The sequence below is a fragment of the Leptinotarsa decemlineata genome, unplaced genomic scaffold, assembly GCF_025532065.1.
Source record: "Leptinotarsa decemlineata unplaced genomic scaffold, Ldec_3_MD MMD2_tig00000035_RagTag_RagTag, whole genome shotgun sequence".
Classification (NCBI taxonomy): Eukaryota; Metazoa; Arthropoda; class Insecta; order Coleoptera; family Chrysomelidae; genus Leptinotarsa; species Leptinotarsa decemlineata.
Window position 1 is genome coordinate 24910183 of NW_027412540.1, and position 24931 is coordinate 24935113.

General features: G+C 34.2%; 2 protein-coding genes across 7 annotated transcripts in view; both read left to right on the forward strand.

Annotated features, from left to right (window-relative positions):
• AGO1 (protein argonaute-1) overlaps positions 1–7101 on the forward strand; it is a 57249-nt gene extending 50148 nt beyond the window's left edge. For all 6 annotated transcript variants that reach the window (XM_074172102.1, XM_074172101.1, XM_074172103.1 and 3 more), the window contains one exon: positions 900–7101. In XM_074172102.1, the coding sequence (XP_074028203.1) occupies positions 900–1008 (109 nt within the window). In that variant the 3' untranslated portion in view covers positions 1009–7101. The remainder of the gene's footprint in view (positions 1–899) is intronic.
• Positions 7102–13004: 5903 nt separating this feature from the next.
• LOC111511144 (sphingomyelin phosphodiesterase) overlaps positions 13005–24931 on the forward strand; it is a 57593-nt gene continuing 45666 nt past the window's right edge. Inside the window, exon 1 of the mRNA XM_074172108.1 lies at positions 13005–13170. The gene's annotated coding sequence lies outside the window, so the exon portion shown is untranslated. The remainder of the gene's footprint in view (positions 13171–24931) is intronic.

Here is a 24931-nt window from a genome sequence, read left to right on the forward strand (position 1 = left end):
CTAGTAGGATTTTATGGTTAACCAAATCAAATGCCTTACTAAGATCCAAGAAAACACCCAGGGTTCTCTTTCCTTCATCTAGATTATTATATAGTTCATTAAGAAATGTTATTATGGCATGCGTTGTTGACCGCCCTCTTCTAAAGCCAAATTGATTTGCATTAAAGAGTTTATAAAGATCAAAAAAAGAAATTACCAAGTGTGCCACACACTTTTCATAAACTTTTGCTTATTTGACTGTTACAAGTATATACATTTATGAGATATTAAAATATATAAAATTGCACATAACCAGTTTTCCCATTCTTAAAGGTAATAAGAATTATAATACTAGAAATTCCCTACAGTTGGAAGTGCCAACACACAGTTCAGTTGTATCTGAATCATGTCCCAGGCTTATGGCCTTCGAATTGTACAATAAACTTCCCAGTACAATAAAAAATCTGGCTCTAAAACAGTATAATAGCAAATCAAAGAGTTGCTTCTGGATGAATCCAATTATTCTTCCAAGAATATATGGATGATAACTTATGACCCTGTACATGTGTAACATTTTAGGAAGATTTTAATAACTATGCTGTTACATAAATAACATATTATTTTTGGTTTTGACTTTCATATAGTATGGTACATGTCCAACATTTTTGGCTGATTTTAATAACGATGTTGTTGCATAAATAGCAGATTATTTTACGTTTTGACTATTATATATTATATTATCTATGTAAATTGTATATTGTGCCTCTAAGTGCACGGAATTTGTATTTTTAATTTTGTATTTGTACACGTTTTGACATACTCTATGTCATCTATAGATGATCCAACTGAATAAATATCATTATTATTATTATGTCATCGAAATTTAGTATCTTAAATCTCATCCTTTTTCTAATTTGCAGCGGGGAAGGTTCACATCAGTCGGGATCATCAGAAGACAGAACACCTGGCGCTATGGCCAGGGCCATAACAGTACATGCCGATACCAAAAAAGTAATGTACTTTGCTTAGAAAGGCAAGAGAAGGCCAAAAGTAAGGAGAGTATGGTGTATAATTGCACTAGAATTAGAATTAAGTTATTTTTGACCGAATGGGAGCGATCAGAGGTGTTGAAAGTTAATGGTGGTATTCTAATTTTTTAATTGTATTTCGAACCGTGGTACAAATATTTGGTTCTGGTTGATGATCTACAACTCATCTCTCGAAAAAGAAAGTAAATCACATATTTGTGAGCAACTCGTACTATATTTCTATTAATTCTATCTTTAAATCGTGAAGAAGTAATTTAGCAGTTGAAAGGCAGCAGACTTTTCCATTATAAACTGCAGTAGGATCTATCGAATAAACAGATATTGCCAAATTCATTTTTATTGTGATTCCAATAATTTGACACTTTATTTAATGCGTTTATAATTTTTATATATGATTTGATTGATGAATTTGTGTGTGTCATATTCTGTATATTTGTTTGTAACTGCGAGATATTTATATATTTTTTGTAGGACTACGAAGAGTACTCTTAGTGACGTGACGATTATTGAGTGGTTGAAACACCGCTGAAAATACTTAATTTTTTGGCCTTAATCGTGACCTAGCCTTTAACCAAACTAATTTCTAGTTCTCTCTTATTCCAATACCAAATCTCTTGGTAATTGCCTTTTATCGAATTGATGCACATGGTTTGAGTTTTGATTGTTGATTATTTATATTTTATATTTTAAGGTGGTTTATCAATTTTTGAGCCAACTTTATTTACGAATAAATTCCATTTCAGCAGATCTTCTGCTTGAAAAATGAAGCTTTAAGCTATGTAAGATCCTTTACATCACTTCTACAAATGGAAACGTGGCCCTATTTAATGTATTTTTTTGAGAAATTATGTAGTTGTAGAAACACAGGTGGTTACTTCCGCCTTTGACATATTTGTTTGTTATGTTATTCCATTTGTAGAGTTTGATATTTCAGCCACAAATAAACCTAGCCTCCTAATGTAAGAATCTTTTCAATGTGGAATTTGCGTTTTCTCTGTAGATGCATATTTTGTAAACTGAGGTTTGGAGAATGATTTGAAATGTTTTTCTCTTAAATTTCATATGATTCTATCAAGTCCATATTTTTATGATATCTCTTGAATATTTGGTGCTTAATAAAAAAAAAAAGATTCCAATAATAATCTCTGTTACATATTTATTCATATCCTCCAAAGTAGTTTTGCCTTTATAATTGATTACTCATTTAGAAAATGAATATTTTACCCCTGATACCTACGCAATAATCAGGTGAAAATGAATAACTTGGGTTTAGGCAACATTCCAAAGGCACAAATTGTTATTTTGCAATAAGAACCCGCATATGTGTGATTCCATACCTTGCTATTCATTTTTACTTTTCACCATATCCGACTGTATGAAGCAACGCATTCAAACCAAGTCAACACATAAAATGATGATTTTATATATAGTACCTTCTGCAATATGATTGGTTTTATTTATTTATTGTTTTAAACTAGGCATCATCAATAAGGTTAATTTAGTTCATAAGACTCTTTTTGTGTCAAGATCATCGGGTTACAATTTTTAAATGTTTTTGAAAATATTGTCAGTTCTAATCTGGTTTCGAAAGAGTCTCGAGTAAAATCCGCATAAAATAAAAATTGAATTGAAACATTTACAATTGAGTAACAATTGAAACAGTAAACTATTTCAACAAACATTGAGAATATTTAATTTAATTTTAAGTGTGGCCAAGATAAGAATGACCAGCATGGGAAAATCAGAAACCCTGGGAGATGGCAAAGTTGACAAAATGAGACTTTCGCAGCTGAGGTTTTCAGTGTTACTATTTTTATTCTGGTTTGAAGGAATTTTTTCCTGGAGTAATCTCCGATGACTGTATATTATAACTGCCTAAGGCGTATTTTGGAGTGCTAATACCTTTACCTGTGTCAGGCAAATTGTCAATAACATTCGTCAACCCTTTTCTACCTGGCGTCAACGAGTGTTGTTGACAATTTACATGAATATGTTTTACGCTGTCGGAATACTCGGTCATCAGAGATGAACTCAAGGTGTATGAACATCTGAAGAAGCTAGCTACTCCCCCAGCTAAATGTGACCTATACGGATATTTTCAAACTTATACTTATTGTATAAGTTGTACTTATCGTATACGGACATTTTCAAACTTATACTTATTGTATAAGTTGTACTTATCGTATAAGTATAACTTATACAATAAGAATAAGTTTGAAACTGTCCGTATAGAACGGAACTGCAGTAACGTTAGTTACAAATAAAAGTGGTAAAAAACATGGAAAGTTTAATTTCTCTTTTCTTGATTATGATTTCCTATCACGTAGTAACGGCTACATTCATCAATTCATTTTATTTGTATTCAGTTTTCGATATTCCAACCACGATATTACTGTGCTTGCCTCCATTTCTGACTATATCGCGCACCCACCATATACTATATTCAGTCAAAAATGGTCGGGAGTGCGAGGAAACAAACGAGTCGCTCTCTCTATTTACCAGAATCACGCGAATGGACAACATTCAATTTCATATGACAGGAAATACAGTCCACTTACATTGATACTCAACTGTTTTAGGGAATTCCGATTAGTGAGATACATGAGTTCATTTTTTTATTTACTTTATCTCTTATTGTTTCCGATTTTCTCATGCTGACCCTCCTTATCTTGGTATGATAGTATGTTTGATGAACATCTAAGACTTCACTATTCAAATGTATTGCATTGTTTTTGAGGTTACAGATCGACTGAGTGTCATAAAAATTTATAGATTAGTAACTCGATGATAATTGAACAAGGGAACAAAACCGAGAAAACTAACTTTTAAGAAAATAATCTGAGCCGGGATAATTATATTGAGGGATATATATATATATACTAGTAGTTAGGAAATGTTTGTGTATCAACAATTAGGTGATAGTAATTTTTTGCAGGGTGGTAGTAACGAAAATGTTATTCGATCACGTCCGATTCATTTTGTCAATTTTGTTTTCGAAATAATATGAGTAGAACTTTGCATGACTTTTATTCAGTTGGAACTTACAGCCATGCTTTTTTGTTTTGTTTTTTTTTTTCGTAAAATCTCGTGATATATTTTGAAGAGATAAAAGTTTTCTGTGATGAATAAAATTGTGGTTCTCATGGAGGTCCATATCTTCCAATATGTATCAGCTTTATTTTCACGTATCCCTGAAATAGTACAAAATTGGTATGTTTTTAGTCACACTCTCAATAAAATCTAGTCAAACACTTCCATTTTTAATTTTAAGTTTTCTTATGCCCCTATATCTACAACTAGTCTGTAATACTGGTTTCAGTCAAATTTGGGATGAGTATATTCTTCGATTGACATAATTAGTGCTCTGTTTTACTCGGTCATACTCGCAATGCTCACAATGAAGAAAGACAAAATGAAATCGTATGATTCGAAATATAGCTGCTCCAAATAAAGCCATGAATTAGGTTAGGATAAATTTTAATGCTACTATCTCCTTGCAAATCTCAAGAAGCAAAAAAATATCATTTGGTCCCTTTTTGTTCTTTTAGATAGTTTCCCATTTAAAATGTTTAGGTCGGAACTAATTTTATCGCAGGAATATTAAGATGAATATTTTAGTTGAAAGTAAATCAATAAACCAGCGAAGATGGTGAAGATTTTAGATGATATGAGGTCAAAAAGATCTCTCCGCTGTACTGCGGCCTAACGTGTAATTGAAATGAATGTTTATTCTTTGTTCAAGATTGGTAATAATGACAGAACGGGTGTTGTATTGGAACTAAAGACTACTATCTATAGGATTAGTGAGATTTTGTTGTATTTTTAGTTGTATGCTTCAGAAAGAACTAATGTTTGAAAAAAGGATAACACATACTCTAATCAGTTTTGACAAACATACATTACAGTTACAGAAACAAGTCAACTCAAGTATACAGGTGTGAGAATTCGAAAAAAAATTAAGCATATGATTGAAACTATCAACAAACAGCAAAGATCAGTTTTATTGTCCAATGCAGCACCAGTAAAACATTATCTAAAAAAAATTGTATTATCATATGAAAAAAAAATGTTCACCAGAAGTAAAGCCAATATTAAACTCGGATATTTTTTATTATCGTAATCTTAGATGTTAAGTAATTCTAATGTGATAACTAAACACACGTGTAATTCGTATTTGTCATTCTGATAACATTAAAGGAGAGTTTTGAAAGGACAAATGAAATTATTTTCTCATGAATTCATTAAGACAGCACAATGAGTAGAATTTGTTTGATATTTGTATATTCTTGTTATGGAATCGGCGGTTGATGAAAATCTATAATGTATTCAAGAAACAGTTTTTATATTGAGATTTTCACACGACAGTTTTACAATAACGCAACACGTGTTTTGCTCTACAATAGATTCTTCAGACGTGTCTATACATAGACACGTCTGGATAGCTTCTTTAGTCTTGTCTATGTTTAGACACGTCTTAATAGCTTCTTCAGTCGTATCTATGTATAGAAACAAGTTAACGGAAAAACAGATTTTAGACAGACACGTCTGAAGATGCTGTTGTATAGCAAAACACGTGTTACGATTTTGTAAAATTGTGTATTGAAAATCTCGATATACTCGACTGTTTCTTGAATTTGTATGTTTGCCTTCCTATGAAAGTAAATTGAATTATAGACGTTGACTTAGTAGATTGTAAGCGTATAAGTTTGAAAGCAGACTACATGGACTATTTTTCGAATCAGTGATACTGACTATAATTCTGTACGCTATTTTTTAAGGCTCAAGCTAGTAATGGTGGAATCCAAACTCTGCCAGAAAGCCATAGTAGCCTTCCTTCATGCTGTTTTTCTTTATAACAGGGCTACATATAGCCTTAGAATGTTATGTATACATTATTTATGTATCGTATCAAGTTTCCAGGTGTATGTGAACTTGGTAACGTTTACCAGAAAATAACAAAAGGCCCGTCAATGCCGGAGGATCCAGTTCTAGGATTCAATTTGTTATTAATTGTTATATTCACTTTGTTTATTATATAACACAAAGGCAATTAAGTATTATAATTAGAAGGATATAATGAAGACAGAATGATGAAAAACTCTACTCGCTCCTCAGAAAGTTCTAAGTTACTGACAGACTTGAACCACCAAAAAGTTTTTAGCATTTGATGCTATTGTTTTAATAAAATCTTCATACATTAAAGACTCGAAAAATTCAACATTGTTAACCTTTTCCATATTCCGATTGGAACAAGAGTCAATAGTAGTATGGTTCATTTATCAAGCTTCTGTATAGCGAAATATGTGCCGATGTTTTGTCAACCTTAAATAGTGAAGAAGTCTTAAAGGTTTATTCTTTGATAGAGATCTCGTGTAATTATATTGCTGTCCTTGTCAGTGATTAACGGAAAAACAGATTTTTTTTAAACAGGTGATATTTGGGAAAAAAGCTGATTGGCTTTCAATTCTCCATTTTTTTTATAAAGATGGAGAAGTGGAAGCCAATGAGCTTTTTTTCCAAAAACTAATTTTTCCTTTCAATTTAGCAAATATTTATAACAGTAGTGGAAAATTTTCGAATATCATTATTTCCATTATTTAGGAATAAAGATGGAAGTGATTCACAATCAAATTTGTAATGTATATGGTTTGAACCTAGTTATATATAAAAAAAAAAACATAAAGGGACCAAACAGAGTATAATCTACCAAGTATTTTCAAATATTGATTGTCTGTTAGTAGATAAGTTTATCATATTTGCCAATTGTCTAAATATAAAGAGGAGTATTATATTCATATAATATTTATGTTACTAATTTATATACTCTTTTAATTCACCAGGAAATAATGCAAGCTGAAATTAGTTTCTAATTAGTCTTTAGTCAAATTTACTGCATATCATGTGTTTTAATGCTGATAATTATATACATACTATGGTTACCATAGTCTTGCTGCTTATATCGAAAACATTTTTTTTATTTTAAGACTCGTTTTAAAAAGAATGTTCATTTTAGATTCACTTAGGGCTTGTTTATGTATTGTATCCCAATTAAATTATTGATTAGTTGAACCGATTTCATAGTGTTTTATTTTCACTGTTCAAGAAAACGAGCACTCTTCCCAAACACCTTCATCTCCTGAAGACGCCGACTAAGTTGGTGAAATTCTCGTCGAGAAGAGTCAGGTTTGTAGTTATAATTGCCAACTTCAAAGAATCTAATGTATGATCCTCTGTGAAGCGAGAACGGTATTTATTTTTTGTAGTATGTAGGAAAATGCCGACTCACATAAATATGTTGAACCAAAACAAGAAAGCAGTTATTCAACACATTTCTTCAAATATGGATTTTTCTCCTTCCCGTGAAAGTATTTATAGATGAGAGACAAATCTCCAATCTTTCTTTGAGGTCTCTGAGCTTTTGTTATGATTTTACTTTCCTGGATCTCTTTCTTATGGTTTTTTGGCTTGTTCTTGTATTAGTGCAATATCAAACTTTCCCATAACCTTCATATAGACCGACAAAGAATCCTTAGCGGGTTGGTACTACTCTAATTGTGAGTCAGAGAAGCCACTTGTAGAGTCCTTCTTTTGTTTATACTTGTGGTTTACTCACTCCCCATGAGTAGAAGGGAAGATGTGTACATCCATGGGGTCCCCTGCAAGCATCAATCAATTGAAATGTACTTTATTCTAAGAAATATAAGATACATAACTTAAAAGATATTGTCGAAGATAAAATCTCATTGTCACAATGAAAAAAATTGTTTATAGAATTTAAATTTGTCTGAATAGAACTTCTCTAACGAATAATAGGTCTTCGAAATCAGAAGCTTTTTTATAGACTTTCTAAATTAAGTGGTATACGTTATGCCTTTGATCTCAATTGGCAAATGGTTAAAACATTTTTTTCCATTATATATGAAAGACCTCTCAATTTTTGATGACATTGGAATCGGTAAACTTGTATTGAGCTCATTTCTGGTATTTTGTCGAGGTGAAATGAAAATTTCCGTCCTATATTTTTTTTGCATCAGGCATACATACCATTTCCAAGATAAGTATGGAAGGCAAGGTCAAAATTTTATGCCTTTTGAATAAAGGTCGATAGGAATCCCTGAATCCAACTCTACACATATTTCTGACTCCTCTTTTTTGTAGTACAAACACCCTATCAAACATGTATTGGCAACACTTTTCCCAAAAACAGATACCGTATTGTAGATGGGAAGCAGTGAGAGCAAAGTACACATTTTTTGCCACAATAGTCTGAAATTTTGCTGACATTTTGTTTTTTATTAAGTACCCAGGTAAATATCCAGTGTGGAGCACTTGAGGGTGATGATGCTAGTTTTCGAGATAATAAATGACAAGAGATTAGCATCACACCAGTCTCTTATTTTTATAATATCCTTGCAGTTCCCTTTCATTCTTGCAATGTCAAAATAATGTAGTGTCATCTGCAAATTGGGTTATTTCTGCAGCTATATTTATGCGGACTAGGACGTTATTATATAACAAGAAGATAATTGGGCCTAGAACCGATCCTTGTGGAACACCACAAGTAACTGTCTGGGGATGGGATATGTTGTCCTGGAGTTTAACATTTTGAGTACGTTCTGACAGGTATGGTATGAAACATTTCAAAGATATATCTCTAAAGTCATACACTTCTAGATTTTGCAGCAGAAGTGCATGATTCGCGCAATTGAAAGCTTTTGAAAGAACTGCCGCTGCTATTTCAGAACACTGAGAGGTTGCCCGGTATACCAGAGGTTCTGTTGGGGATACCTGATGAGGTCCAGTGAATCAGGCCCCTTTTCAGTTGGAAATATCTGGAGAACCTATTTTACTTCTAGTTAATGTAGATTTCTAATAGTGGAAACGTATAAATAACTAACAGGTAAAGCGTAGGGCTGTTCGATCACACCGCGGTATTTTTCACTCTTAGCATATTTGTAACCATCGTAGTCTCTAAAGAAGTCTGATTAAAATAATTTAAATGTCGTAGACTATTCAGAAAATAACGTGAATATTCAAATTTCGCGGGCTATCTACATTCGATTAGCAATTTTCTTAATGTTGGTAGACTCGTCTCGAACATATGTTCAATTTCAGCTGTTTAGCATGTTTAGTTTGTTAAATAGAAAGCCAAAAAGTTTCTCATAAATAGTTTGAAGTTGACATTTGGATATTTTATGAATTTATCTATTTTATTATTTATATATGCCGAACTTGTGAATGTGATTGAGACGGCAAACTGTATAAAATCAGCTAGAAGTAAATATAGGCATGATTAAATCATGACACTGAATGAGAACGTTTGGAATGAATTAAACCAATGATTAAAAAACATATAAAAACCGTTAAACGATGTAAGGCGTAATAAATTGAACTTGTAAAATTCACAGTCCCATGACAATGATTGAGCAATTTTCACAAATAATATTTCTATCCTAGGCGCGTTTTGCTAACGCCGTAGCTTCATCCGTAATAATAGTAATAGTACACACACTGATCTACAGTCCTTATCTACAACAGTAGTAGCTACCTCACTTGATTGGTTGATGTTAGATTAGATAACAGGTGGAATTTGAAAAACCAATACAATCTCAATTCTTGGACTGCAGGTAAATTTTGAATATGAATAATTCTTGGCATTATGAAAAAGGTTCAACAATGGCGAGTCGTTAACCTCTGGTTGAACCTTCAATAGGTAATTTGAATGTTTGCCCTTATCAACCCTTATCAACGATCCTTTAATAAACCCCTGCTTTTCACGAAGCAGCACTTTTGATGATATTTTTTTTTTCTTTCCTTTTTTATAATCTTAGTTCTTTGAATTGATTTGTGTTTCACGATTGTTCCAAATTTCATTATTTATTGTATTTTGTTTATAACGAATTGTACCATGTAAATACAAAATAACTGGTATTCAGAAAAAAAAATTACCTCAATTACAAATTTCACATCGATCATTTTCTAACTTTAACATATTGTAATAATGTTTTTTTCAATATTAAATCGTCGTCTTTCCCGTCACAGAAAAAAATTGTGTGTCATACACGGGAAAAATATTAGATTTTAGCTCTGGGTTTTTTGACAACACAACCTCGAGCTAAAATGGAATACTTTTTTCCCTTGTTTAATAAATAACTATGATTTCCATGATGTAGCAAAATAAATCGGTCCCGCCCTAAGCTCAAGCCTATTCAGCCTGCCGGGAAATCCGACACTGCTCATCTTCGATGCTAAAATATCTGGAACGAAATTTCGCAAATCAGAGTAGAAAAGTGCGTTTAGTAATAGGTACTATCATTGCCAAATGCCTGACAAAATTTTCGGACTGAATTCGTAGGGAAAAATTATTGGAAATCGCTTAACAATATCATCAATAAGTTGAAAAAAGACAGGTTATTGAAATTTGAGATATGGAGCTAAAAAACACATGCCATAAAAACAGATAAAACTTTTCAATCGACCTAAAAAATTATTGAGATTGTAGTCGACAATTTAGTTAACAAACTTTTAAGTATACAGGGTGTAACTGAATAAGTGTAAAACATTTAAGGAGGTGATTCCTCATCGAAAAAAATATAGGATCTTTCATATATAGAAACTTCATTGGAGCATCCCTTGTTAAGATACATCCCCTTAAAAAAGGTACATAAAATTTGTATAACAATTTTTTCACAAGCACTGAAAAAGTTACAATATTGAAATTAACCTGACTTTTTGCACTACCAAAAAGACACTTAACCAGAAATTCATTTGGTTTACCCCATGGTTGTAAGGGGTGGAAAACGCAATCCCTAAAATTTATTTCCACTATAACTTTTTGTCTTATTATTTGTTTACCATTTACAAATTTATTTCCGATAGCCTGTTTCATTCTAAACAAAAAATGTCGTTTGGGATTTTTGCCCAAAATGAACCAGTTCGCAGCAAAAACTTATTTCAGGAACAACTAGGTACAGAGAACAACTACATCATAAATGCGAACTGGATTTATTGTTATTTTGTAGTTAGTACCTGCATTAAACGATTACAGGGTAATTAACAAAACTAATTTATTAATAACAAAACACACAACACATAGAAATCTTAGTAAATGTTCAATATGTCTACCTTCAGACAATACGCATGCGTCTAGACGTCGGCGCATTGAGCCACGTATTCGCTCAAATATTCCTGGAGTCTCTCTGATTATCCTGCACGCATCGATGATGCGGTTTCATCGCGAACAGTAGTACGATAAACCAAATGCTGTAAATGGCCCCAAATAGAGAAATCGAGAGGATTGAGATCCGGAGATCGAGCGGGCCAGTTCTGTGGTCCTCCTCGACCTATCCACTGATTTGCATATGTTTCAGTTAAATGCTGATGTGCTACTTGACTAAAATGGGCGGGAGCCCCATCATGCATAAAAAACATATCCCTTCTGACGCCCAAAGGAACTTCCTCCAGCAGTACTGGATGCATTTCTCTCAAAAATTGAACGCATGTCTCACCATTTAATCGGGGAGGTAGAAAATGAGGCCCAATTAAATCATCCCCAATAACTCCGAGCCACATGTTAAGAGAAAACTGTTCTTGATGGTTGGTTTCGACAATAGCGTGAGGGTTTTCATCAGCCCATATGTGGTAATTATGAAAATTAATAATCTTGTTCTGAGAAAAACTACATTCGTCTGTGAATTCTGTCGTCTTCGAATTCTGTCGTCTTCAGGAAGTCACAATTTCTTCTATCATTTCCAGCATCCAATTGCAAATTCAAGACGGTTCGGAAAGTCTCGCGGTAACAGTGCCTGTACTCGTTGCAGATGGTAAGGGTATAAGAGTTGTTCCTTTAAAATTCGAAATACCGTCATATGATCAACATTTAGCTGGAAAGCAATCTTTCTAGTACTGGTAGTAGGTTGTTCTTCAATCAAATTAAATACTGCTTCCTCAAGCTGTGGTGTTCGTACTTCTCGATGGCGACCAATCCTGCGTTCCTTCGTCGTTTGAACCATATTCTCGTAATCGTTGATGAAGTCGAGCAAATATTCTATGTGAAGGATGCTGCCGTTGAGGATACATTTGAGTATATCTTCTAGAAGCTTCTAACCCATTCCCCTGCGTCAGCCCGTAAACGTAATGCATATCAGTCATTTCCTCATTTGTGTATGCCATTTTGAAAACAAGTGAATTATTAAAGAAACAAATTAAGAACAGAACAACAACACACAATTAGTATTAATTCAATGTCGAAAATTCACAAACTGACAGCGTCATTCCAATTTAATTGTCGCTATCGCTAATAGCGACCTACTAGATTATAGATTAGTTTCGTATTTTCGCATTTATGACGATGTATCTCTGTAGTTGTTCTTAAAATAATTTTTTGCTGCGAACTGGTTTATTTTGGGCAAAAAACCCGAGAGACATTTTTTGTTTAGAATGAAACTGGCTATCGGAAATAAATTTTTAAATGGTAAACAAATAATAAGACAAAACATTACATTGGAAATAAATTTTAGAGGTTGCGTTTTCCACCCCTTACAACCATGGGGTAAACCAAATAAATTTCTAGCTAAGTGTCTTTTTGGTAGTACAAAATTTCAATATTGTAACTTCTTTAGTGCTTGTGAAAAAAATTGTTACACAAATTTTATGTACCGTCTTTAAGGGGCTGTATCTTAACAAGGGATGCTCCAATGAAATTTCTTTACATTAAAGATCCTATATTTTTTTCGATGAGGAATCACCTCCTTAAATGTTTTACACTTAATTAGTTACACCCTGTGTAGGTACTGTATAATGTGCTAGCAATCTTCCAGAGGTTGGCGATGATCCGGAAAAGGTAGGTACATCCAACACCGCAGCCTTCTTCTGAGTCAGCTGGTATTCAGCAGAATCGTCTTTGGGGCATTCTTTTGGAGAAATTTAGTGAGCGTTCGGGGAGTTTGACCTGAATCAAACATGTCGCGCGAAGAGCGGTCAGTCTCCGGCTCGATAGTCTCTAGTGCGGATGTTCCCATCATTTCATTGCGCGTGTAACGGACAAACGCGTCAATGAGATACTTTGTAGATTAACGTCAGTTATAAATAAAGTTTTGGTGTCTTCCTCTCGAAACTGGACTAAATAATTTCTTATTTATCGGTGAGTAAATACAGTTATTAATAGACACACTGTTTCTCGGACAAATCTTGCCAAGAATCAAAATTAACAGTAATACGTATCTTGTATGTAATGTACGAGTATTAGACCTTAGTCATGAATGAAAGTACTTCATACACGATGATCAGTGATTTTAATTTATTCCAGTTGTTCATCGTCTTGTTTAACTGTTATTGCAGTTTAACCTACATTTTTTGATTGTCCGATTTATTTTTATGGAGCCTGCCTATTATTCATTTTCACCGGAATTAATTTGTAACGTATTTAGGTAGTATCACTGTAATTGTTAACATATAAAACGTTCTGTTACTGTATCCGGTCCAAACCAAACAATGAAACAAATACTAGATAAGTAGAAAAACTATTTTAATGTTTAAATGAAAGTAGTTGTTTCAGGAGGGCTTTTTCTTCCAGTTTGTATCTGAAAGTCACTTCTTTGCACGATCTACTCATCTTTGTAAATAATTTATTTTGAAATTGATTGCTTTCTTTGAAAGATTTCGCTATTTTTTTGTATGAAGATGGAGAAGTAGAAAGACAAAACTTTCCTTTCCAAAAGAATTAATCTCTCCTAATATTATACCCCTTTCAATTCAAACAAGATTCCTATGGCTGGGATTGAATCATGAATGAATATGAAGAGAATGAATGTCACTACGATGCCGTTGATGACATGAGTAGATTCAACTCATTCGTGAAATAAAGTCGTAATTTTATGAATGAATTTAATGCAATAAAATTGGTGCTGAAGAGGCACTAAGGCAAGTGTCTCATTCCGAAACGTTGGATGTCTGCCATTGAGAATGGCAGTATTCCATGTAATAGTTGGAATATTTAAAAATTCTTTTGTATTGCATATCTACAACATAAAATGAACCTACATACAAAATTTGAGCCTCTGTTAATATAGCGATACGGAGAAACAATGATGAAATATGTACTATGAGATGTATACCAAAGCCAAGAATATTATACTCAATGAGTTTCACGAGAAATAGGGAACTTCCAGATTTTTTTCACATCGCAAATGTGCTCTGCTATGATAACTATTAACTACTGCAAAATATAAGCAATGAAATATCAATAGTCAGTTTATAAAAAGTATTAAAACTTTCTTGCGTTGAAAAACCAATTCAGACAAGCTTTTAAAGCCGCGAACTGTCATGACGTCATACTGTATCAATCCGGGCGTACGCATATGGCGCAGGCTGTGACTGCCGTGACTCGATGGGATTGAAAACACAAAAATAGGAGGAAAGTCTCAGTATGGTGTGTCCATACTTTTCAGCAATACTCTCAAGGGCATACACTTTTTCAAATGTTTTTATCTGTAAAACTTCAAGTAGTTGGTTTTTGGTATAGTTATCTTCAAAATTCAAATTGTTATCCATTAAAAAACTTTGTATTTCATCTTTCCTCGAATTTTTATTCGGTACTTTGATGAGCTGTCGCGAATGATAGGAAGCGTTGTCAAGAACTATTACACTATTGGCATCCAAATTTAGGATCAATGTGTTTTCAAACTATTCCTCAAAAATATTAGCTTCCATGTTCTGACGATAGTCAACATTGCAGTCCTCAAGTTTTTTCCACATAATTTCAAAAAATTCAGAACCCATCCTTTACTTCCTCCGCAATGCACAATGATTAGTCGCGATCCTTTATTTACAGGCATGTTAGGCGTACACATTCTCGAACCATCAGTCCACCCTTTCGTAATTGTGTCGTAAGTGTCATACCAAGTTTCGTCCAAATAGAAAATTTGCCGTTGTTCTTGTCTATATTTAGTTATTTGTTCTAAGTATTTGCTACGCAATTCCACTATTCTTCTGCTTTCTATAACTGCTTGACGTTTGTTTATTATTTTAAATCTGAATCCTACTTTCTTTATCCAATTCTGAAGAGTTTTGTCAGAGCAGCTCACGTTATGGCCGGAAGTATTCAATTTCTTCCTTATGATTTCAGTTGTAGGAATCTCATTGCTTTTGTAACAGTCGTATATTGTTTTTTTCAATGATTTTATTAGATGAACATCTAAAGGTTTTGGTAATCCCGTATCACATCGCGTCTTGCGTTCATAAGGTTTGTTTTTGACTATTTTACGTACAGTTGAGAAAGGAATTTCGACCAAATCTGATGTTGCTTGTAATAGTTAGTTTCCATCGAAACCATACGTAAGATGTAGATTTTTATATGCATTGAAACATACTCTCTGTATTTCAATATTCAAATGCATCCGAATCTTATTCACTGGTATCTCTTTTTCGCATTGTTCACCATCGCTATTGGAATCACTTCACAGGAAAAAGTCTGCTTTGTTATCACACTCGTTATAACTATTAGCACTTGTCCAAGGACGCCACATTTTAAACAGATAACAAAAATTTCAAGTAATTATAACTGCAACAATCGCGATCAGTTCCTGAACTGAACATTGACGACACAACGACGATACTCATCCCCACATGCTATTCGTCACCGTAACATGACTTCAAATTCAATTTTATGACTCTTCAGCCAATCATAAAACTCGGTTAGTAAAAATTATCCAATACGAACCGCCAATTCTTCAGTCCACGTGGACCAGTTCGTAGCGGCATTATATCTCTGTATTGGCCTTTGAGATGCCGATAGCTTTAACTATTCACAATACAAATTACTTCGACTATACTCGTATAGTCATCTGATGACGCTCGTTCGATCGCGCATCGAGAAGAGGATTACCGTTCTAGAGTGTTCCCACACATTAGTACGGCTACAGTAATTGTGTTGTATTCATTAGCCAAAATGCGTATCACTTATTTTTGGAACTCCAGAACACAATAATGTTTTATGGAAAACTTTAATGTAACAAACGTTCAAAATGATTTTCACCAAATGTTTTCATCATATTCGTCATGAAACATATGGCGCGACATCGTACCATTTGTTTATTTATGCAAATAATGAAGTAGAATAACATTGAACATATCTTCAGCTTCTACGAAATTATTGTTGTAGCAATGTCTCGTTTTTTTCTAGAACCGTTATATCAATTACCTGTAGATAATGATTCGATTCTTGTATTATTCAAATTCCCAGAAACCCAAAGAAACTTCACTTCAGTAATCAGTTTTGTTTTCTATGTTCGGTTTGACCTACAAACCCAGTAGCATTTGATGAAATTCATGCAGGGTCAGTTATTGTACGGGGTGTTCTGAAATTAATGTTTTGAACATTGTTTAAACAGTAAGTTGATACTTAATTGTTAACATAATTTTCAATGAGTAGATGCCTATCATCTACTCATTGAGATATATGATCCTGTCTATAAATTTCTAGGAAACATAAACGTTTCTTCCTTTTTCGATTCTCGAAAACAGTGAGGAATTTCAAAAGTATATGTTTTATTCTATTTTTGTAGATATGGTGTTGAAATTCTTTCCACTTACTCATTGAAAAGGTTTTCCAACAAACGACAACCCTCAAAAAACACAATTATAACCATCAAAAGATGAAACTTAACTTTGATTATTACAAAAGTTGTAACTGATAATATTCCTATTTATGCAAGTGCTTTTGGCCTAACTATTACTTTACTAGTCTGCTTTCATATTCACTGGTTATCGCTTCAGAGTCTAAAATCGAAGACACTACAACATTCTCTGCCTTCACCATTCTTTCACCTCCAATAATATTTTTGTAGATCTATGTTTTAGTGAGAAATAAACAGAAAATTCAAAACATTTTTTTCAATTTCAAATTTGCCAACCCTTTTGAAAATGGAAGTCGTAGTACCAACTTTGCGAAAAGAATAAAGTTTCAACCATATTTGAACATAAAAAGCTCCTGTTCTGTATTACTATAGTTGAATAGATTCTCAATTGATCTCTATTTATTTATTTAGCAGATTGTTCGGTTAAAAACACCCACAAAACATTAAGGAACATTATACTCACAAAAATAATGTCTCTCAAATCATATCTCTTAAATGGAAGATTGCTTGAACATCTTTTGTGTTTTTTTAATTGTTTGGGTTCATTTTGTTACCTGTTTTTTCAGCATTGATTGGAAAAATCATAATTTCATTGATTATTGACTTTTTCATAGTTCCCACGAGACTTAGATATTATACTACTCTGTTAAAAAATAAGGTAATTTTTCTCATAAAAAATGTCCATCAATTTTCATTTTGTTCTCTTCAAAGTAGTCCCTCTCAGATATAATATTTTTGTGGCACCGTTTTTTCCGATCCTTGAAGCAGTTTCTGGTATGTCTTTGAGCTCTCAGCGATTCTGTTAGTATATCCTCAATCGTTGCAAAACGCCGTCCTTTCATGGGTCTCTCCAAACTTGGGAACACAAAAAAGTCGCAAGGGGTTAAATCTGGTGAATACGGTGGCTGAGGCAAGGTTACGGTGTTTTTTTGGCCAAAAAATATGCAAAAGCCATAAATTGTCCTTCCATAATACAGGACGTCTTCTTTGTATTCCTCCTCGCAAACGGCCGGCGAAATTGAAACATTCACTTTATTTTTTGTACACCTCACTGTGTCCATTAGGGATCAAGAAGTCAAACCCTACATTTTCTGAAAGCTTATACTGAAGACTATTCTGCTATGGCCTTGTTTTTAGGTTCTCCTTGAAAAAACTGAGAAAAAACGAGCCCGAGTTTTGATTATCTCCGAATGGAGAACGCGCTACGCATGGTAGAATTATGAATAGAGGATGGAAACGATATTTGGTTACAAAAATTTCTCACTCTGTTCGATAGAGAGGGGATATTGAGCGTTGAATGCACTCCTCATTTTGTGAAATGAATCCTTCCATAACTCCTGAACCACCCGGTATGAACCAAAATAACCCTATATTTTTGAGGACAAATCGTTAAAAAAAACTAATCGAGTGAAAATATTTAGTGTGTTCCACTTAAAAAAAAACTTTGGTGAACTACACATTTTCAAACACCCCGTATATCAATAGTTTTTTTGAAACATAGCTTCAATATAAGACAAATCATCTAAAAGAACAATTCGTACCCTACGCAGTAGGTTAATGAACTGACACCTATCAGAAAACAATTACTCCCCTGGCTAATACCACGAAGGGCGTTGGATTGTATCCGACAGGTGTCAGTGCAGGATTCTTCACAGAAGTTATTCCTGCATATGCTGTTGGCGATACAATTGCCTCAATAGATTTTCAATTATTGGAACACACTTGCAGACCGGTTTCGGGCTGTTTGGCCACTCGTCAGTGCAAGGTAGTGTATATCATCAACATAAAGTCGACGATTTCCGATAATTGAAAATCGAATTCCGTCAGAGTATCATTCCTCGAACTAAGCTGAAGACAACAACAAACAACAGGTTTGTCGTCGCTCCATCTGCCTGTGAACGAGGTAACCAACTGCATATCCGAAATTTGCCCAATTCCTCGTATAAGGAAATAAATCTTTCACGTATAGTCAGTGGGCATACTTGAAGACTGGCTATAAATCTCTAAAAGAACAATTCGTTCTCAATAATTGAAAATCTATTGCGGCAGTTGTATCGCCAACAGCATATGCAGGAATAACTTCTGTGAAGAATCCTGCACTGACACCTGTCGGATATAATCCAACGCCCTTCGTGGTATTAGCCAGGGGAGTAGTTGTTTTCTGATGGGTGTTAGTCCATTAACCTACTGTGTAGGGTATTGAAACTGGCCTGAACGAATTGTTCTTTTAGATGATTTGATTTATAGCCAGTCTTCAAGTATGCCCACTGACTATACGTTCAATATAAGACATTTCTTTCATCTAGACTCGTGATGGAATCGGTTGATGTTTGATGAAAATCCATGACGTATTCAAGAAACACAGTTTTACAAAAGACGATTGCTCTCATCTGGTATGACACGATAATTACTTAGGTGTCTTTCAAAGCACGAGTCTGTGAACTTGTAGAGTCTCTGATTGGAGAAAGTCCCGTGATTGATTGTGTAGTCACAAATAAAGCTATAAAAACATAACAGAAGGCTACCCGTCTTTATGATCGTGTTTCCGGATGTAACTCGAACAAAAAATAAAAGCTCGTTAACGATCATACTGAAACGAATAAAGATCATCCTTGGCCACTGGGTCATCCGTTATACCCTGAGCTTTCTAAATTTCCACGTGCCTAAGTACTTTTGTTGATTACATCTCAGCTCGAATTTTAATTTTTTACATTCAGTTACGTCAATTTTAAATCGATTTTTATTGGTTCAAATTTCAGTGTTGAGTATAACAAACCATACAGTGTTGAAATAAAATTTTGTTCTGTATCATAGTCAACAAAGAGTCGATTTAAAAATAATTTTTAACGCCCACATATAAGTCCTATAGTCTAATTTTCCTTCGGTATTTTAATATTAACATACGTTTTCAAAAAGTATTTGAAGCTTTATAACTTCTATTTATTATATGCGAGCGCTTTCGATAGCTGGTTGTGCTATCATCTTCTTGGCTCCACTCAAACTGAACGTTTTATCTCCTTGTTTGTTCTTTTATGCGGTCAGAACACCTTAGTGCAGGTATTGCAGGTAAATTTGCCTGTATTTGGGTTACATCTACAAAACACAATTTCAAATGGCAATATACAAACCATAACAAGACCTAATATTCAGTATACTACACAACACAATACACATTCCTAGAAACAATGAACCTAGAGAAAGCCCAACACAAAAGATATTACCTGATGTAACCCAAATACAGGTTAATTTACTTGTAGTACCTGCCCTCAGACGATCTAACCGTATAAAAGAACAAATAAGAAGATAAAACGTTCAGTTAAGAACATGATAGCACAGTCAGCTATCAAAAGCGCTAGCATATAATGAATAGAAGTTATAAAGCTTCAAAATGAAACAATTCGTGGACACAACACTCCAAAAAGAGGGACAAACCGCTGACACGTGCTTCTGGCTATTGGCCTCATCAGCGCGGTGCAGCCAAGTGTAAAGATGGGCAACATTTGTTTGCCGAAAGCAGGAAACAACACAAACGCACGAAGTCAACAACAGGAGCCAACCGCACATTTCTGGTTCCAGTTAGAAGACCTAGAATTCCCAGGCTACATCTAACATAACCACATAAGCAGCTATAGCTACCTGCGTGACATCCGGGTCCAGGATATAAATACAAATAGAGATTTTATCGATATGGCCTAAAGCACTTTCTTTTAATGTTGCTTATGAATATCGAGAATGAAGGAACACTCAAAAGGAAACATAGCAAACGATCTTGAAAGTTTGGAAGGCCGAAAAAATCATCAATATCTTTCTTCAATAAATATTTACACAGGAATTATTCCACTTAAAGAGATCTTCAAGATGAGCCACAATCGTACGCATGTTCAACCGGACTTACTTTTTCAATATGTACGCTTTTTTTCGGGTATTTAACCTTCCAAGTATTTAACCTTCCAAGATAGTTTTTTGAAAACTTCAAATGTCCTTAATTCAGACATACTCAGCTTACTATACAGATATTCTATTTCTAAATTTTCGTTTGGCAAAAATCCATTCCTTCTTCACAACGAGGAAGCTTTTTGAAACATTCACCTGAACAAAATTTGGAATAACAGATTTACAAACAGATTCCAGTTCGACTTGCGAGAAGCAATACGAAGACAACGTCCAGTACGAAGCACAATACGAATACGAAGCAACCGTCCAGTATTGTGGAAAAACAATACATGGCTCTTGCATTACGATAATACTCCTGCTCACTTGTCATTGCTTGTTCGTAATTTTTTGGACAAACCAACACCGTAATCATACCTCAGCCACCGTATTCACCAGATTTGGCCCCGTGTGAATTTTTTCTGTTCCCAAGATTGAAGAGACCCACGGAAGTACAGCGTGGGTTCGATTCCCGCCTCGACCAGATATTTTCTCAAGAGAATTTATCTGGTTAAAGCGTGGATGATTCTGCAACGGTGTTACGAATCACACGTTAAAAGGTAAGACCTCGTTAGTCCTTAGCTCGCACAAGTTTCTTAACTTCTGAGAGTTGTCGTTCGTATGGGGGCGACAGCTGATTAACGGAAAACAGATTTTTTTTTGAAAACAGTTTTTAGACGATTGAGGAGATAACTCTAAATTGAATATGTGTTCATTGTTTGACCATAAACCTCATTACTTAAGGCACACTTCAAAATTCATATGAAATCTAAAAAAAAATTCGTCGTCAAAGTATTTCAATCTCACGCAATTGTATTTTTCTGTCAGTTTTTTTACGTTATAAAAATGGAACATGGCTCTTCAGACAGAAAAAAAATTTGCACGTGAAATATTACTTATAAATGTTATGAAGATTGTAAAAATTACAGATATATGCAGGGAATGGAATAATAAAGAACGAAATGGAAGAATAAAAGAGAAAATGGAGGACCATGAGTCGTTTACACATCATAGGTGACCTTGATCTAGGAATTTTTATGATTGATCTTGAAAAAACCACTCAATAATTTTATTCAGTAGATATTCATAAATAACGATTGGCTCGTATGCAAGATGCATATACATGTAGGTATTGTCTGACAAAGAGTTCAGAACAACTTTCTACTAGCTCAGCTCTTACCTCGATGTATCCGGAACTGTATTATCACAAAGTGTTCTCCTATATATTGACTTATTATCAATGAAGTTTGTATACATCGCTGTTGGCCTAATTACTGAGTTATATAATTTATCTTAAGCTTTTTTATGACTTCAATAAAGTTCTTTCTACGCATTTTACTGAAATTCTACTGAAATTTTCACATTAACAGTTTACGGAACAGTAAATAAGTTTACCGCTATACAAATACCTTCTTTGGACAATAATATAATCACTCTTGATGAAGCCATTGTATAGCGAATCTCCTATTGGTGATTAATGTGGTTTATATGGAAATCTTGTTCTTAATACGTGTTTATATTGTTATCAAATATAGTCCAATCAAGTACATCGAAAATCAAATTTACTTGCAGGAGTTTCATGTTAACTTCGTGGGTAATCGCAACTCCCTAAAATACACAAAGAAGTCTGTTGTTTAATGATCAAATAGTGATTATTATTTGTGTCATAGCTATAACAACTGCGTGAAAGCTGTTTCCCGGGTTTTTTGGCCGTGGTCTGTAGGTTTTATGCCTGAAATTTCGTCTCCTGCTGAGATAGACATTTTGGGGTTTCTCAATTCGATTACCTGACTTTGTTTATATACAATTAAGTATAGGTAGTCAGTCCAGGGGTCTTCAAACTACGGCCCGCGGGCCAAATCCGGCCCGCCAGTGTCATCAATCCGGCCCGCGACAGCCAATGATTTGCTGTCATCAATCTGGCCCGCGACAGCCAATGATTACCTAATTGTTGTTACTATTGCTGTGATAAGTTGAACAAGAAAACACAGAATGATAATTACTCGGTTTTATTTACTTGCAAGGTAAAACTTAACGACAGAAATGATGACAAAGAAAACTTTACCTAAGTGTCTAAGTTTAAGCATAGTAATAACTAACAAATGATTGAAATGAATAACAGTAAAACAATAATGAGATTTATGTAATTGTGATTTTCCACCGACAATATTTTGTAGTTGTGGATCAATTTTACTTGTACCAATTATCAAAAGAAATTTAAGATGCTCATCGGTTAATTGAGATCTGTAAACATTATTTGTGTACTTCATCTTGGAAAACGTTTTCTCACTCAAGTAAGTAGTACCAAAAACAGAAAACAACCCACGAGCAAATTTATGCACATTATCAAATTTTTCCAGTGGAAGACTCTTATAAAATTCCAACAAAGATGAATTTTGATATTTGTTCTTAAGCATATCACTGCACCGTAAATCAATAATTTCCATCTGGACTTCCGCAGCCAGGGTTTCAATGTCAGAATCAAAAGGATTAATTTCATTCGCAATGACATCAAAATCTGAAAAACGAGTATCAAAATTTATCTTTAAAGCACTCAAAGTTTCGATTGCAAAATTGACGGGAAATTCAGTTTCTGTAGTGTGACTGAATATTTCACATGTTTCAAAATGTGTGAAACATTTTTTACGTAATTGCGATTGAAATAATATTATTTTCTGAATCTGAAAGATTTGATATTGGTGTAAAAATCAGGGAGAAGCTGATTTTCTCCTTGCAATCTCAAATTCAGTTCGTTCATATGATTTGTCAAATCGACATAGAAGGCTAACTTCCACATCCATTCACTATTTTCTAAATCGGCAAAAGGGCGCTGCTTCTCATTTAAAAAAAACTCGATCTCTGCTCGAAGTTAAAAAAAGCTCTTAAGGACTTTTCCGCAATTAAGCCAGCGTACGACAGTATGATATGGTAAATCATTTTCTCCAATCTGTTGAATAAACTCGCGGAATTGTCGGTGATTCAGCCCAGTGGATCTGATGAAGTTAACAACTGATGTGACTGGTTTTAGAACTTCAGACATATCCAAACATTTTCCGCACAAGGACTGTTGATGAATGATACAATGTAAGACTAATGGTTTTGAACCACCATCATTTTCTACAGCCTTTGACACAAGTGCAACCACTCCTTTATTTTTACCATACATATTTTTGCCTCCATCAGTTGTTATAGATTTCAAATTTCTACATCGAAGGTTCTTTTTATTAATGGCATTTTCAACTCTCTTAAAAATATCTGCCCCAGTTGTCGTGCCGTGAATACTATCAAGATCAAGAAGTTCTTCATACACTTCATAGCTTTTATCTACTCCGCGAATAAAAATCAACACCTGAGCAGTATCTGACACATCCGTTGACTCATCCAATGCTAGAGAAAACCACTCATGATGTCCATTTTTGTCAGACAGACATTTATTTTCTGCGATGTCTTGCACCCTCCGAGCCACGGTGTTTGATGACAAACTGACACTTTTAAATAAATTTACCTTTTCGGGGCATATTTCTTAGGCTACTGCAATCAAGCATTCTTTTATCATATCTCCATCGGTGAATGGTTTGCCACGTTTTCCGATTTCAAAAGCCACACGAAAGCTGGGGCGAGTTGCAGACTCTGGTTCAGTATTCGCTTTGGTAAACAAAGATTGCTGCGATTTGAGTCCGCGTATTAAAGCTTCAAATTTTTCCTTCCGTAAACTTTCTGTATACTTGGAGTAACTTTGAAGATGTTTCGATTCATAGTGTCGTTTAATGTTATATTCTTTGAGAACAGCTATGGTTTCATTACAAATTAAACATAGCGCCTTATTACTGGACTCAATCACAAAATACTGAAAGTTCCATTTTTCTTGGAACGTTCTGCATTCACTGTCGATTTTTCGCTTCTTTTCCATACTAACAAATCACACATAAAAACAATAAGTCAAATCAAAATACTTTTATTGACGGGTGTTACTTTATTTCACAATAGACAGTTTCGCTTCCTTCGCCTTTCCTACGAAGACTAACTCGCAGTTGAATGAATTAACGTTTATTATTTCTTTTTTATTTTGGTTTACATTTTGTTTATATGTTACAATCTATGGTGCCCTGCTATAGGCTTATGCCTCTTCAGGGCACTCGCAGTTGCGCCGCTAGCCTTTTTATATGCAATTATTACTGCCATCTCGAGGTGATCGGAATACATTAGCTAGAACCAGAACTTTCTCGAACCAACGCGGTAATTCCAAATATTTAATTAGGCCTAATGCCACCTAGCGAGTAGCTGAAAAAGATAGTACTTAGTACCACTACTCGCCACTAGATGTCGTCAAGTGTCACA